Raw genomic sequence first — 15,125 nt, forward strand, 5'->3', positions numbered from 1 at the left:
AGCTACAGCTCACTTCATCCACTGAATGCATCCGATGAAGTGAGCTGAAGCTCACGAAAGCTTATGCTCAAATAAATTGGTTCGTCTCTAAGGTGCCACAAGTACTCCTTTTCTTTATACAATATAGTGTGAGAGTGAAACCAAGTCATTTTGTGGCCTGTTTAGATTTAAGTACACTGGATAGGGGTACACATATAGCTATGTCCCCTTGTTATCCATCTATTACATATAATAAAAGGAGTAATAATGACCATAATAGTACAACTGACAGGTCTCACCATGAAATACAATCTACTGTATTTAATCTCAGTTTCTAAATGGACATTTTAACAGTCCAATAACTGCAAGGAAATCTGCATCAATTTTAAGTGCCCCTCTACAGCACATGCTCAGGAGACATTCTCTTCTGTTGGAAAGATCACTGATACTGTTTCATCTTTACTGCCCAAACTACTCCATTTTGAAAGAATTAGATTCCTTTTAATTGTTTAAAAACTTAACATTTAATCTGTTTCTACTAGAAAACTGCAAAGAAAGACTCTGCAAAGGTCAATGTTCTCTGCTTAAAAAATGTGAATTGAGTTTAATTTCTTTACGCTTTCAGCGTAGGTAGCGACTAGAAATAAATACAGAAAGAGAGGAAGAGCAAAGAGAGGGGCTTTAACGGGGTTGACAAATGACACTGTGATTCACACCCACTGCTGGGCTGCCACTAATAAGCTACAGAGGAAGCAGCCAATCTCAGCTAATTACCAGATAAAATTGTATTGTACGGACTCTAATTAGGAGATGCTTATGGAGGTGATCTAATGATTAAACACTGCATTCGAATGACCCCACCATCAATGTGCAGTGGTGCAAGATGTCACTGGAATATTTTGTAGAAACAGTAATTTTATTTCAAGGAGGGGAGGCAGTAATATTTGTAATAATGGCTATGAGGTAAACTAATTAAAAGACAGTTCCTAAAGGAAGACTGTGGCTTTGAGCAGCTGTGGCTGTTCCAAAACAAAGTGCCAAATCTCAACAGAGGAGCTGCAGTCAAGTGGAAAATTTCTGCCTGACCTCTGCTCCTGCTATTAATTTGCAGGAAAACTAATGACACATATACATATTCCCACAAAATTGTTCTAATTGCTAATTTGCCAAAGGAGCCCGGTTTCCAAATTAAACATGACTGCAGTCTGTGAGGAAAGAAAGAACAAAAAGCTGGAACACTGTGCGCATAGTGTGTTTCACCTCGGACTGCCATTTGTATGACTGAACCAACAAGCTAATGAAACGCCGACCTTGTCAATTGCCAGAGAAGTTTTACTTTAGATTTTGTTTGATGACACTATCTCTTGCTTTTGGAGGGGCCTGAGCCTTACTGGTTATGGTGACAAAAGCATGTAATGAGGCAAAGGGAAGAATATGCTCAACCATCTACATTTTTAATGCTCAACATGCTGCTTTCATTGTTTTCTATAAAATGTAGACTTAAAAATTAATTGTGTATTAGATCAAAATAACAAATTATGAATGGTGTTGATTTTGTTGTAATCTTAAAATATTTATCTTTATTGTAAATGATTAAATCTTAATATCATCATCATCATCAATTAGGAATGAAGACGTGTCTAAGCTCTGTGCTTCTGGCTGCTAAAGATGATTATGCAGGGCAAAGATCAGGAAGGGATTGTAGTGGGAGGATTTCTTTTCCTGATGGAAACTCTATGGAATTCCTCTGTTTGCGCTTTCTATTTAAAAACAACTTGCTCTGATTAGAAAAAGTTGTTCATGCCAAGATTGGATACGACAAGATTCCCACATTCTGCCATTTTTTGACGAGGTATCATTTTTGCTGCAGGGTACTGAATGCTAGTCACCAAGCTGGCTTCTTTAATGAGTACTGTTCTTTGCATTTACAATTGGGCACATAACCTGCTAGGCACTGTCCAAGAACATCAAACACAGTCCCTGCCCCAAAGAGTTAAGCCATTCAGTAATAACCCTTGTAATAAGGGAGTATTTCTCCCTAGAGTTTCTGTTTTTGAAATATCTGTTTTAAAGGCCTGTAGTTTTGCAAATTCCACTACTGAAGGGTTTTACAATACGGGTATCTCACACCTCTCTAATCTAATCATCATAAAGGCCATCATTGTGTCAGTGTCCAGTATTCTGCCTGGCTTTTTATTATTATTAACCTTTACTTTCAAGAAATAGCTTTTTTTCTCCCTTTTAAAGATGCTGACTGACTCAACAAGAATTCATATTATATATATAAACAAGCCAGAGAGGTAACCCTCTCCTTCACCCCATAAAAATAGATTTCTATTAAGTGGCTCTCCCATTAAGACTCACTTTGATTTCTCTCCATGTAAACAGATTACATAACAACAGTGGCTGCAAATAAAGAATCTGAAACATTTTAAAAGAAAAAAAATGAAAGTGTCACAATGGGGCCGTACCTACTGCTTTAGGGCATTGATTTTTCTGTTGTTGGTGCTGCCACTCTGATAACAGCTGAAATTGATGAAATAACTGCACAGAGTTTCTGGACTTTAATCACCCTGGTGCAGAGACTGCTGAAGGTGGAGGGAAGTGGGGGTGCAGAGCATCAAGCTTTGTTAAATTCTGTGTCTTCCTGTACTATTTCAGCCTGGACAGATTACTGTATTAGATGTAGGATCTGGCAGGCAACAATCGCTTAGCAGGTGTTGTTATTGGCAGGGATACTAAGGAAACCCAAGTTGAGGAGTGGGACTTAATGAAAAACAGTATATAAAAACAGCTTTTGTGTGTTGTACTTGAGAATCTCTTTTTATTGCTGCATATCATTATTTTTCAAACTATAAGTACAGCTACAGCAGCTAAAATGCTCAGTCATTACCTAAACAGTTAAAAGGCTATTTTATTGCAATAATTTGTTTTCACAGTTGCTAAAAACAGTATTTAAAAACAATTGCAACTGCTATGGTTAGAGTAAAAGAAAATATTATTAAAAAGGAATATCTAGCAGTGCATTTCATTTCAAATGCCAACAGTTTCTTTAAAAATTTTATGTCAGTTTCTTAAAGATGGATGTTCTACCTAGTGCATAGAACGTCTTGTTGGTCAGAAGAAAAAGAACACAGTTTTTTCCCCTCCTGCCTAGGTAGTGGCTCTTTGATGTTTAGTTAATACCGCAAAGCAGATCAAGCTTCTGATTTATTCTATTATGCTGACCTCCGACATGAATGAAAATGGTGACCTTAACAGCAAAACTAGAATAAAAAATTCTTAATAGCTGTTGTGGTAGTTGTTTTTTTAAACACTCCAAAAATCTCCACCTCTATACAATACATCACAGCATATTCCCCCAGGTCAACTGAATTCATTTTGAACTATTTAAATCTCAGCAATGGGAGTTATCTCATGTTCTTTAAGCAGTAACCTATGAAGTACTTCTTTTCTTTTCAAAATGTTACACACTTGGGCATCTCAATTATAAAGTCACAATTAGACACCTTTAAACAGTGTATTGATTATTACTATTACAATGTCTCTGTATCTCCCCTCCCTCTCTTTGCCTCCAACCCTAGCTTTCTCCCCATAAGTCCTCCCAGCAGTAGGGCCCAGAATAATGTGTATTTCTCGCAGTGTATAGCACACCCAACGAAGGCTGCTCCAGAGGAATGTGCTGCATGTACAACTGTCTGCCTTCAGTTTGGGTCACGATTTAGCACAGGACTTAAGCACACTGACTTTAATATGACTGAAGTGCTTTGCTGAATTAGGACCTTGGTGATTTGTTACAGCTAAAAAAAACCCACATGATCATGCCACTGTCTTCCAAGATATCAATTATTCCAAGGTGCTAAAGCAATCTAAAGACTGACACACGTTCCTTAACATGACTAGACCTGACAAGTCGCTGTTTAACAGGGTTACGTTGAATGCACAGAGTTGGACTGGGGTCTGAACAGTCCAAAAATACTGTACTAATTGATGTGCTATAGCTAAAAAGGGCAAGATTACAACATTGGCCAGTGTGGAACACAAATGGCAGCCAAAGAGCATTCAGTTTTAAGAGCCTTGCAGTATAATGGTTTGCTCTCCGTTTTGCCATCTAGTTAAGAACTGTTTAAAAATAAGCATTAAGAGCTTTTAAATAGACAAAAAATACTTCCCATAAGCTTTCCATGCAGTCACTAAAAAGTTGTAATTTCAAATCCCAGTTTATTGCTATGTTTGGATCGGTAGCGACTCCTTTAAAATCACAGATGTACCAAAAATATATTAATCTGAACATACACCTTGCATTAGTTATGGTGGGGGAATAAAATTAATTACTGGATGTAAAAAATACTTTGCACTGCAGTAATGGTCATCAGATCTTTTTTACCGAAGTCCTACCCCACTGAGTTAAAAGGACCGAGGTCTAGCACAGTCTCTGTGATGCCTGTGTATTTTTTTTCACAAGGAAAGCACAATTTATGCAAAACACTATTCTGCTACGTTTTATAATTAATTTTCAAAATGCTTCACCTATACATATTTTAACAATTTCTGATTTATCAGATGGTATCTATAATAAATTTTTCTATATTTCAATAAATGAAAAGAAGACAGTTTCAATCCAACAACAGAGTGTCACACAATATAGGCCTGTCAGGCACCAATTTTTACTTCTAACATGTAAGTTAAAGGATAAGGAATTTATAATGCTGCCTGTGAACGAAACCACTTTTCATACACAAATGTGATTTTTTTTTCAAAGGGTAATACAACAGTACATTTACATAAACTAATCCAAACAATCTATGTATTTGACAATGGCAAACCTCACACAGACTGCCTATTGTTGGTTTACATCTTGGAGTTCTTTATGTTGGCTTGTAACACTGCTCTAGCTGTCAAAGGTTTGACTTGGACTCTAAATAAATGGTTATAGAAGTGCTGTGCAGCGATATTGGACTTCTTTGCAAAAGAAAACCTGCTGTGTATGAATTCAAAAGCTATTAATTTTTCAGTCAAAAATATTCATGCCTATTTCTTTTAATAAAGAAACACTGTGCTGAGCAACGGAGAGATAATGTTGACTAGTGGTACAGAATTTTCAATAGAGCAGTTAAAAATAAATTTAGTGGGAGGTCCCCATCAAAGCTATAATTTTCCAGAATATAAAACATTTTTTTAATACTAATCAAGACAGCCCATTTTTCCCCATTGGTTTTTTTTTTTTCTGATGCTTTTGCCTGTTTATTGGCTGCTTAACACTAATCTGCATGGCGACACCAACTGGTACCTTTGTAGCCTACAACACAAATGAAAGCTTACTGCCTCTTGATACTGAGCGCTGATCACTAGCTGCACAGCACTTGTCTTCTTGCGATTACCTCCCTTTAGTTTTTAATCCTTCCTCCAGAGGGGCACTGTTGCTATGAAAAGTCTCTCAGCAGAATGCTTTGAGACTCCAGCGATTATTCCACTCTTAATTTTTAATCCAGTAGGATGGATAGAAACCAAACCCCCTTCTCTGCATTCTGCTGGGTCTCTAGTCCACAACATAGTAAAGCATGCACATTCAGTCTAATGAGATCTGAAGGATAGGAAGAGTTATTTCCAGGTACTTTAAGTAGTTTCTTTTTGTGATCATCCAGATCCATTGGATTAAGCAATTTTAGGAATCTCTGGAAGGGCTATATTCACCACCCTCAATCTTCCTCCAAAAGGCATTGCTGAAATTGAGTTGGACTCCTGCTCCTATGCTATTGAATACTCTGCAATTTTCTTTCTAGTACCTCTCTATCCACTTCTGCAGCCATTTATTTCCAACTACATGGAAACTGAGAAATTCTTCTCTAGTAAAAATGGATGTGCAAAGTGTTTAATGATTTTATGTTCTCTATCTCTGTAATGTGTTCTGTTTCAGACATTAATTTTGTCTACCAACTGCATCTTGGCAGGCGACCATATTTGCTGGGTTAATAGTCTGACTCCTTTTTATTTCTATCACCATAAATCATAAACGTGGATGGGTGTGTGTTTGCTTTATTTATAGAAAAATAAAATCAGTCAAAACAGATAAACCAATACTTGGCCATTACGCTGCATCATTGCATATTGATTAAAATGGCTAGTACTAACTATAGATTGTCGACACTCAATTAATTTTCACACAATGACTAAAAGCAAAATCAAATAAAGGCAGTGTACCTTTAAATCTTACAAATCTTAAAATCAAGAAGCAAAGCACTCTCCCCATTTTGAATAATCATGTGAAGTTATGAGGAAGATTTTTTAGCATTATGCTGATATGAAAAAACAACAACTGAAGTGCAATTTGCTTCAGGGAACAAGGTGTTAGATTTGCCTTTTACAGGTACCACCAGTTGGCTTTGACTATTGGACTCTCTTTACCTGTAAGACCAACATTTTATAAAGTGCAGCCTGTAAAGTTTATCCCTTTCACAAGCTATTTCTGAGAGCAAGTTGGATAAATAGGGTTTTCATGGACTGTAAGTACTTTAACAACTGACACTGAGTGATCCTGATTTTGTTGTTTATTATCATCATTGAAACGTACATGCAACTAGAGTCTACAGTATCTGAGCCTAGGATAGGATCACAGTAAAAAGTGAAATTAATATCCTAAATACAATATAATTTTACCTTGAGCACTAAAACCATTCTGGTCCAAATGCTCCTTTGGGTCACATGCAAATTCAACTTACCTAGAGGGGATTTATATGCATATACATAAGGGTAGAAAAAGGCCCAATGTGACATTTAAAGTTAAGACTAGTTTTAAACCCCTTGAAGAAAAAAGATCATGGGAAAATTGGGTTTATGTGGCAGTGAATATTCAAAGCCGACCAACTAGCGATGCAATTTTTGTCTCTTCATTTTGACAGTCTTTTAAAGTAGGCCACACTTTGTATTATGCTCTGAGGTGGGAAACAGGAAGAAGAGGTTGTTGTGAGGCTTTGTTCTGTTTCTGCACAGAACAGTACTTACAGGCTGAGGGGTGGCTTTTGGTTCAGTTGACTTCACATGCAGGTGTGTCATCATAGCTTGCAGGCGCTCTTTGTCTTTTGCAAGCTGAAGAAAAAAATGCTCTGTTACTTCTATGAATAAAATCCAGAATTCTGCTTATTCCTAATTCAACAGCTGGCACCACAGACATGACAAAACAGGTTTATTGCTTGGTAGTTTGGAAATTGTATACGGTCTTTTCTGAAGTCGAACTAACTCATGGTGCTGGGTGTCAGTATTTTCCAAAGCAAAACACATTAGCCCTTGAGTGAGGAGTGCTAGACCTGCTGGCACCAAGGGGGTCACTGCAGCCCTGACAGCTAGAAGACAATAGTGAATCAAGTTTATTAACCAATCCTATTCACGCTCAGAAGGCAAAGCAAAAAGCAAATTATACATCTAACCCTCAAATTCAAATATTTTCTTGCTTTAACATAACTTGCTTCCCCCACCACCACCAAAAAACAAAACAAAAAACAAAACCAGAAAATAGAAAAGAGCTTTTCTGTCACATACAGCTCAGGCGGTGCGTGGAGCAAGCAAAGCAGCAGGAGTCGTGAAACCACGTGAGGCTGCCTCAGAGAATCAGAACAGGCAGCTTAAGCTCTAAAAAATAGTGTGCTTATTTAATGAAGACAAACATTTCGTAAAATCAGAGTGACTTACTACTCCCTTATAATAATAGTATATAGCTCTTATAGAGCACATTTCATCAGTAAGGTCTCCAAGTGCTTAGCCAAGGAGGTCAGTATCATTTTCCCCATTTGACAGATGAGGAAACTGAGGCACAGGGTGGGATGTGACTTGCCCAAGGTCACCCACCAGACCAGTAGCAGAGCTAGGAGAAGAACCCAGGGCTCCCGAGTTCCAGTCCAGAATTGTATCCACCAGGCCATACTGCTTCTGGAAGGTGGGGTAAAAACTGGAGCAAGGACAGTATTAACTCAGGGCAGAAATTTAAAATGGCATCCCCTTAGCACATGTCTTGAACCAACAGGCTAGGAAAGTGCAACTATATTAGGAACTATTTTAATAGTGTTCTGTCCCTTAGTGTCAACTGAATACTGTTCAAACCAATCCAGAACACATAACGCTTTAGGAATGCTTCTTTTGCTCTTTCTGATTCAGTCATGACACCGGTTGTGAGCATTGGGGAAAACAGTTCTATTCTGCACATCATGTGTAAACACGTACCCCCCCCCCCTATAATGATATGCTTCAGTTTTCTTTAAATTTTCTACTGAAATCTCCACGCAAGTCACAGTTTGGTTGCTTGGACTCTCACGTTATACTTCCTTGATTAAGTTTTTTCTTTGTATACAAGCTGGTTTGTGAATACATTTAGAATGCAATGATCAGACTGTAAGCTTGCTGTTTTGGGGGACCTCAAAAGCTCTCTGTGTAAAAAGTATCTTTTCCCAACTATACGCTACATCAGTGTTTCCCAAACTTGGGACGCTGCTTGTGCAGGGAAAGCGGTGGTCAGCACGTCCCTCGGCCTGCGCCGCTTCCCGCAGCCCCCATTGGCCGGGGACAGCGAACCGCGGGCAGTGCGAGCCGCGATCGGCCGAACCTGCGGTCACGGCAGGTAAACAAACCGGCCGGGCCCCCCAGGGGCCTTCCCCGCACAAGCGTCGTCGCAAGTTTGGGAAACGCTGCTCTACATAATAACAAAAGTAACATATACTAAGAATAGAAGTAAAAGGGGCTGTAATTACTACACATGCCCAATAAACGAATTCCTATTTTCTTCAATGGCGTTTAGATCAGGCCCACGAAACTGAGAGTTTTCTCACATATTCATTATTAAGACTGACTTTTGCTCTAGAAAATCCAAATTCCTGGTGCCAAGAGGAGAAAGCTAATCACATTCCAGGGAAAGTTTAATAAACCCGCCCTCCTTATCAGAGTCATCTATTTAGAATAGTAAAACTGGGTTAAATGAACGTACAAGAAAACTCAGCCATAAATCCCCATTCACTACATTACAGTTAAGGGTGTGCCAATCTGCCCAAGGGGAGGGGTTTCTAACTGTGTGCCAAAATGTCATGGTGGCTTGAAACTTGGCATATAAGGTTTCAAAGAGGAATTTACAGGAGAAAATTCAACGTAACCGTCTGGTTTTGCGCTTTTAGAACACAAAAGTCACTGGGATTTTCATGACTTTTTTTTTTTTTTTTTGGAGGAGCACTGGGTAGCTCAGAGGATTGGCGTTTGATATATGGAATCTTACAACACTGGATCAAGCAGTACAAATCTGATTGTTGATAGGTTGTAGGCAAACACTGTTTCCTTCTGAAGGAGGTTCTCCAGCCTGAGGGGCAAGGCTTGAGGTTTCAGTTCAGGTCACAGCGGACAAGAGCCCATATTGAAAAACAACCTTCACCTATCATACCGTTTCCAGCAGTCTCAGCAGCTAGGCTTTAACATGGAAATTCAATATCCCAGAGAGCCTGGGCCTGTTTTCAATGACCCCACCACATCTGAGGGCTTGTGATGGGAAAAAACTTTTGTGCAGAAGTCCTCTCTGTGAGAGCCAATGCCAGAAAGGGAGAACGACAAGGCCCGAAGGAGGTACAAAGAGACTCCTGTGTCTATAGCAGATCCTTTGAGATCTAGCAGCCAAATCCCCTGGATGTTCCAACGAGAGGTAGGGAGCCAATCTCACCCTCCTGGTCTAGTGGAAAATCCTCCCGATGTCTTCCTGTGGTCTTTTCAGAGGAAGTGGGGGTCCGACCCATCATTTACATTAATGTATATCAAATCATATCAAACCAATGAATGCTTTTAGTCTCAATGAAGGGTGGCTGTGTGATTTTCCATTCTGAATCATTTTATTTTTTGATTAGCTGGGCATGTGAGCTGCCTGCAGTTTAGTCTGCACACTAATCTTCACTCAGTGGACTAAACATTGCAGCAGATCGTTATTTTAGAAACAAAATAAAATAAATATTCCCATCAAAATCAAGACCTGAAAACTGTCTGTGTGCGACATGGCAGTGAAAGCAAAGAATGTGCAGTTTTCTAACACCTAGCACAAGGGGGAAACCCAAACTAGATTCTTTCTGCATCCCATTGTCCCCCATGGCACAGTACCTTTCATTCTGATCTGGAAAGGTCCTTATTTTTATTGTTCTCCGTCACCTTCTTAGCATGCTTTTAATGCAGTATTTGGTGGATGAATTCTGTTAAAGATCTTCTTGACATTTCAGGCAGACACATACTAATATTTTGTCATAGTCTGGGAATTTGAATGCTCCCACAGTTAAGGCAGGAGTTTAAATGATGAAAAATAGAAGTCTCTCGCTTTCACAGCAGCAAATGGAAGTGAAAAATCCCAAGAATTTCTTTAAACTGCTTTCCATTAGGTCAGGAAGCAGGAGGATACAAGACCATAACTCCATTAGTACCACCCCACCATTCAGTTAGATCATTCAAAAGAAGTCATGAGGGCTTGTTAGGCCACTGATGTGAGGAAGCTCTCATCAGTGAGGCACTGACTAGGGCTCTAAAGGTCTGGAAAAGGGGACTATTAGTGGTTTTTGCAGGAAAATGCACTTGATTACTAACAGCATTCTTTGGGAAAGAATTGTTATGCACAGAAAATAAACTGATCAGCATTACTTTTAAATGGGCCCTATTCTGACTTTTCAAAGCTACTTATAAGCATTGTTTGTTTCCCTGATGATCTCCTGTGACAGGAGATGAATACATTAGCTCTGTCAAACTGTGCAAAGGTCATCCAAAGTGCCGTGCTGTACATTAGCTTCTCAGTAGCACTTGACTGAAGGTGCATTTAAATGCATATTCCAAATGTGTAGGGGGTAAGATCCACTCCCCTGACTTCAGCACTAAACCAGATTACTCTGATAGAGGAAGGTGGGGAGAAGGAATCCACCCTCATAACCCAGGGGTACAGGTCAACTCCCAAAATATTGCCTCCCCTGCCCCAACACTCACTCTTTTCCCCTATGTCCATCTCATTGTTCCTGTCTGCAATGCTATAAAATCATTTAGACTTCAAGGGATCATCTGGCACTTCTCTACACTGGGGCAAGACTGAAGGCATGTCTTCACTAGCAACGTTAAAGCCCTGCAGCGGCAGTGTTTTAACCCACGTGGCTGTGTGGTCATGGCACCCGCGCTGGGAGAGAGCTCTCCCAGTGCTGTAAAAAACCCACCCCCACGAGGGGAGTAGCTACCAGTGTGGGTGCACTGTTGACACCGCCATTTTACAGCGCTGAAACTTGCAGCGCTCAGCGGGGGGTTTTTTCACACCCCTGAGCGAGAAGGTTGCAGCGCTGTAAAGTGGCAGTATAAGACAAGGCTTGAGTTCAATAGCTCCAAACCATCCCTAACAGGTAAGTGTCCAATCTAGCTCTGAGTACCTGCAAGGGCAGTGGCTTCACAAATTTCCCTTAATCTTCTAATTCTGAAGTATTAGCTAGTATTTCTATTAGATTTTATAAGGTGCCGCTCACCGTGGTGCTCAAGTGCTGCTTTAAATTAAAGCTTCTCCTAAATCTAGGACAAACGCACACAGACAGGTCACTGGACACTTCAGGAGAGGGAGGGCGGAAAGAGGACACACTGCTGATCAGGATATGGACACTGTGCCAGGCACAGAGAGGCCAGCCCAGGAGAAAGTGCCATGAGCATGGGAAATGGGAGATGAAGAGGAAGACTAGGTGCACAGGGTGGGGTGGTAAAGGGGAGGAGAGAGGGTCTTGAAAATAGGGACAAGGATTTTAGATAATAAGCCACTAACCTATCGTCATTTTTCTTGCTCTCCTCCAAACTCTTTGAATCTAATCTGGTGCCCCAAAATGAAAGCACTTCTTCAACTGAGGCCTAGCTAAACAGAATGGCATGTAGCTTGCTTGTATTTATACCTTAATCTCTTACTCTTCCTTCATTCCCAGCTACTCAATTCTTTCTCTGCAGTTCCCCTAATGAATGGTGATCATGTCCACACGGTTTCAATCATGTAAAAATACCAGAAGACTTTGCAGCTTGTGGTATTTCAAGTATGTTTGTGATGGAGATACTGTGAGACCAAAGATTCATGATATTTCTGTCCAAATACAAATCTGACTTGATAGTTAGTTAGTTTGAACATTCGTCAAAAAAGCAAGAACCCTCACTTTGTTTAAGCTGCACTGGATATCTCTGTATGTGTATGTTGACAGAATATTATACATAAGATTAACAATAGTAAGAGTGAAATCGAGAGAGAAAATCAAATTTGGATCCATTACACTCAAACCAAATATAATACTTAGCCTTAAAGCTCAGTTACAAAATTAATTCTAGGAAAAATAATTTAGAAGAGCTATTCCTGATGAGACAGTCAAGAAATTTAATGGATGCAGTCAGAAAAGTACAAAATCACAATTCAGATTCCCAAGACGCTTCAATGAAGGGGCACCGCCGGATGACATCAGATGGTAGGGTAATACTTGGCTCCTCAAGAGTTTGCAGAAATGGAGCAGTGCTCCACTTGTTCAGGCTGTTTCAGGGCGAGCAAGCAGATGGATGATCGCAGGAGTGTGAGGCAAGTGTCAGAAGAGCTGAGCATATGGTCAGTTGATTTGGGTCCCACCCCTCACAGAAACAAGAAACAGTATTATCATGATGATACAGTGATACTGCCTCTCCCTACAAGGAGCCACATCTGGAGCGTGGACGAGAAAAGGGACACGTCGGGTAGATATACCCACCACCTGTGCAAGAGGGACTCGGAGGATATTCTGCATCGAATGGCATCTCAGAGAGCCACAAACCAAAAGTAGTATCATGCCGTGGTATCCTATGGGCAAGTTTCCATTAAAAGCATGAGGAAGTTGCAATATGATTATGCGACATAATTTCCCCTAGGTTCAGCCACTGTAACACAGTAGGTCAAATCCTACCCTCTCTCCAGTAAGGTAGTATGGGGCAGAAGTCAGGGCTGAATTTGGCTCATTGCCAAACCCTCATCATTTTGTGTCACTCTACAAGCCCATTTCTTGGCAAAGTTGCACTCTAGCACTTTGAGTACCAATGGGGTCAACTGGTTTGGTAACGGGACACCCTGCCTTCCCTCTCTAGGTCACAGAGCTCAAATCCATACATGGCAGTACTGGCTGAGTTTTGTTACTGCTTCATAGTCGTTTGATAGCCATGTAAAACATGAGCTTAGTCTGACTGTCCAAATTCTAGTGGGCTAGGTGACTACATAGCAAATGGTACTGTTGGGCCAGCCCTCTATTCCGTTAAGACTTTTTACAGAACAGTCCAAACCTAGATTAACGAGTTGCTGGAGGAACTCCCTGATTACTCTGTGTAAGGGAATCGTTTGGTAGCAAACAGTCACTGTAGCAGCTCATATGACAGCGCCCTCCTCCTGACTGGATTTTCTTTTAAGACTCAAACCACTGATAACTCCTACTCTTTATAGCTTTGACCCAATATGTTTTGCAAAAATGACTAGTACTTCTCTCTCTAATCCCATCACTGATGGTAATAGAAGTCACTACTTGAGGAATAGGTTTAGTCTATGCCCATGAATATTGTCTTTGCTACACTAACATCTAAGGGTCGTTTCTCTTCTGGTCTCAGTTTCACTCTGTTTTCAAGATGCAAGCGCAAATGCCTGATCCACAAGACCCTAATGCATCATATCTATTGCTTATGGGTCTATAACAAAACAATGAACTTTTAGCTAAGATCAAGCGTAATATCATTTAAATATGGGAGATGTATCCTATCAGGGACTATATCCTGCCCTTTCAGAGAATGGACTGGGAGCTAAGAGGTCTCTTCCAACACTATCATACCTCGGATCATCATTCACTCATTATGATCAGTGCTCCTGTAACTAAAAAAGAAGTGCCAGAATCCACTTCCAGTTAGTGATCGTACTGGAAGGGTACCATTTCCGCTCCCAGAAAGAGTGCCAGAGTGGTGGTCTGGAGCATTTCAGCATGACTCAAGCCCTGACGATGATTAGTATTATGTCATGCCAATCAATCTACCACAATATTGTCACATGATTATAAAGCACTAGCAATCAAAAACCACCTATACCTTGTTCAACTCTTCATGCAGGGCTTCATCCTACTGTCCCCTAGGCAATACAAACTCCTGTTGACCACAGGACTGAGCTGTTGTATTCATTTGGATGGAATAAGTGGGCTACAGGTGTTAACATAACCCAGTCATTAATCTAAATTAATACAACAGAGCCTATAATGTTTTTCAGGCTACAACCCAACCTAGGTTTACCTACAGCATGACTGTTACTGCTCCTTGGTGAAAGATTATCTTATATCTCAGTCCACAAGTAAGACTGTAGATTTTTATTTTTTTTAATACCCAGGAAACTTGTTACTGTAACAAACCATTTCTCACAGCCATTTCTGCAAGACTCTGCTATTTTACGACTAGTAGTTTGATTTTTATAAAACTTGTATTAAAATAGTTTATATCACTTCAGCTAATAGTGGAAGACTGTCTTGACTGCAGTGTTACTGAAAGTAAAATTTAGGAATATCTATGAAAGAAAAATGCTAATTTGTAAGATAAGAAGATAAAAGGGATTTTTTAAAAAATGGTTATCTTGAAAAGTAACAACAAAAAAGTTTAAGTGTGTTTTTGCTGATTTTTCTCTACAACTATTTGAAGCTATAAATGACTTAACTCAGTAAAATTCCAAATGTAATTATCTTCTGTACTTAGCCCGAGGCTTTCCATATATCTCTACATTGCTGCCTTGCATACAAAATAGGTTTTTCAATGGCTGGTAACTATATAACGTACAACATTGTTTTAATTTCCCCTCCTTTGCTAACCTCTTGACTACACACAGACACACAGTCAAAGTTGCCCAGCTAGAGCAGTGAGGCACAGGGCGATATAAAGAACTCAAAAGCATTTTTAAAAGGCAGTTACATAAATGGGTCATACCTCTGCAATTGCACATTTTAATACACTCAAATTCGACCCCCACCTTTTTTTTGCACTTAAACTCATTTGCCACAAAAAATAAAAAAATAACGAGACAGTATTATTAGTATATGAGAGACCACCAACACACCAGTTCAGGCAGTGTTTTGAAACAAACATTGATCATTTCCTCCATGCCA

The 15,125-nt window shown here is 39.8% G+C and overlaps 1 protein-coding gene across 15 annotated transcripts in view; it reads right to left on the minus strand.

Moving 5' to 3' along the window:
* Positions 1-15,125, minus strand: part of FOXP1 (forkhead box P1) — a 494,495-nt gene that overhangs the window by 25,553 nt on the left and 453,817 nt on the right. For all 15 annotated transcript variants that reach the window (XM_084634567.1, XM_084634565.1, XM_084634566.1 and 12 more), the window contains one exon: positions 6,982-7,065. In XM_084634567.1, coding sequence (XP_084490693.1) covers positions 6,982-7,065 — 84 coding nt within the window. The remainder of the gene's footprint in view (positions 1-6,981; positions 7,066-15,125) is intronic.

This window comes from Lepidochelys olivacea, assembly GCF_965140295.1.
Source record: "Lepidochelys olivacea isolate rLepOli2 genome assembly, chromosome: 7".
Classification (NCBI taxonomy): Eukaryota; Metazoa; Chordata; order Testudines; family Cheloniidae; genus Lepidochelys; species Lepidochelys olivacea.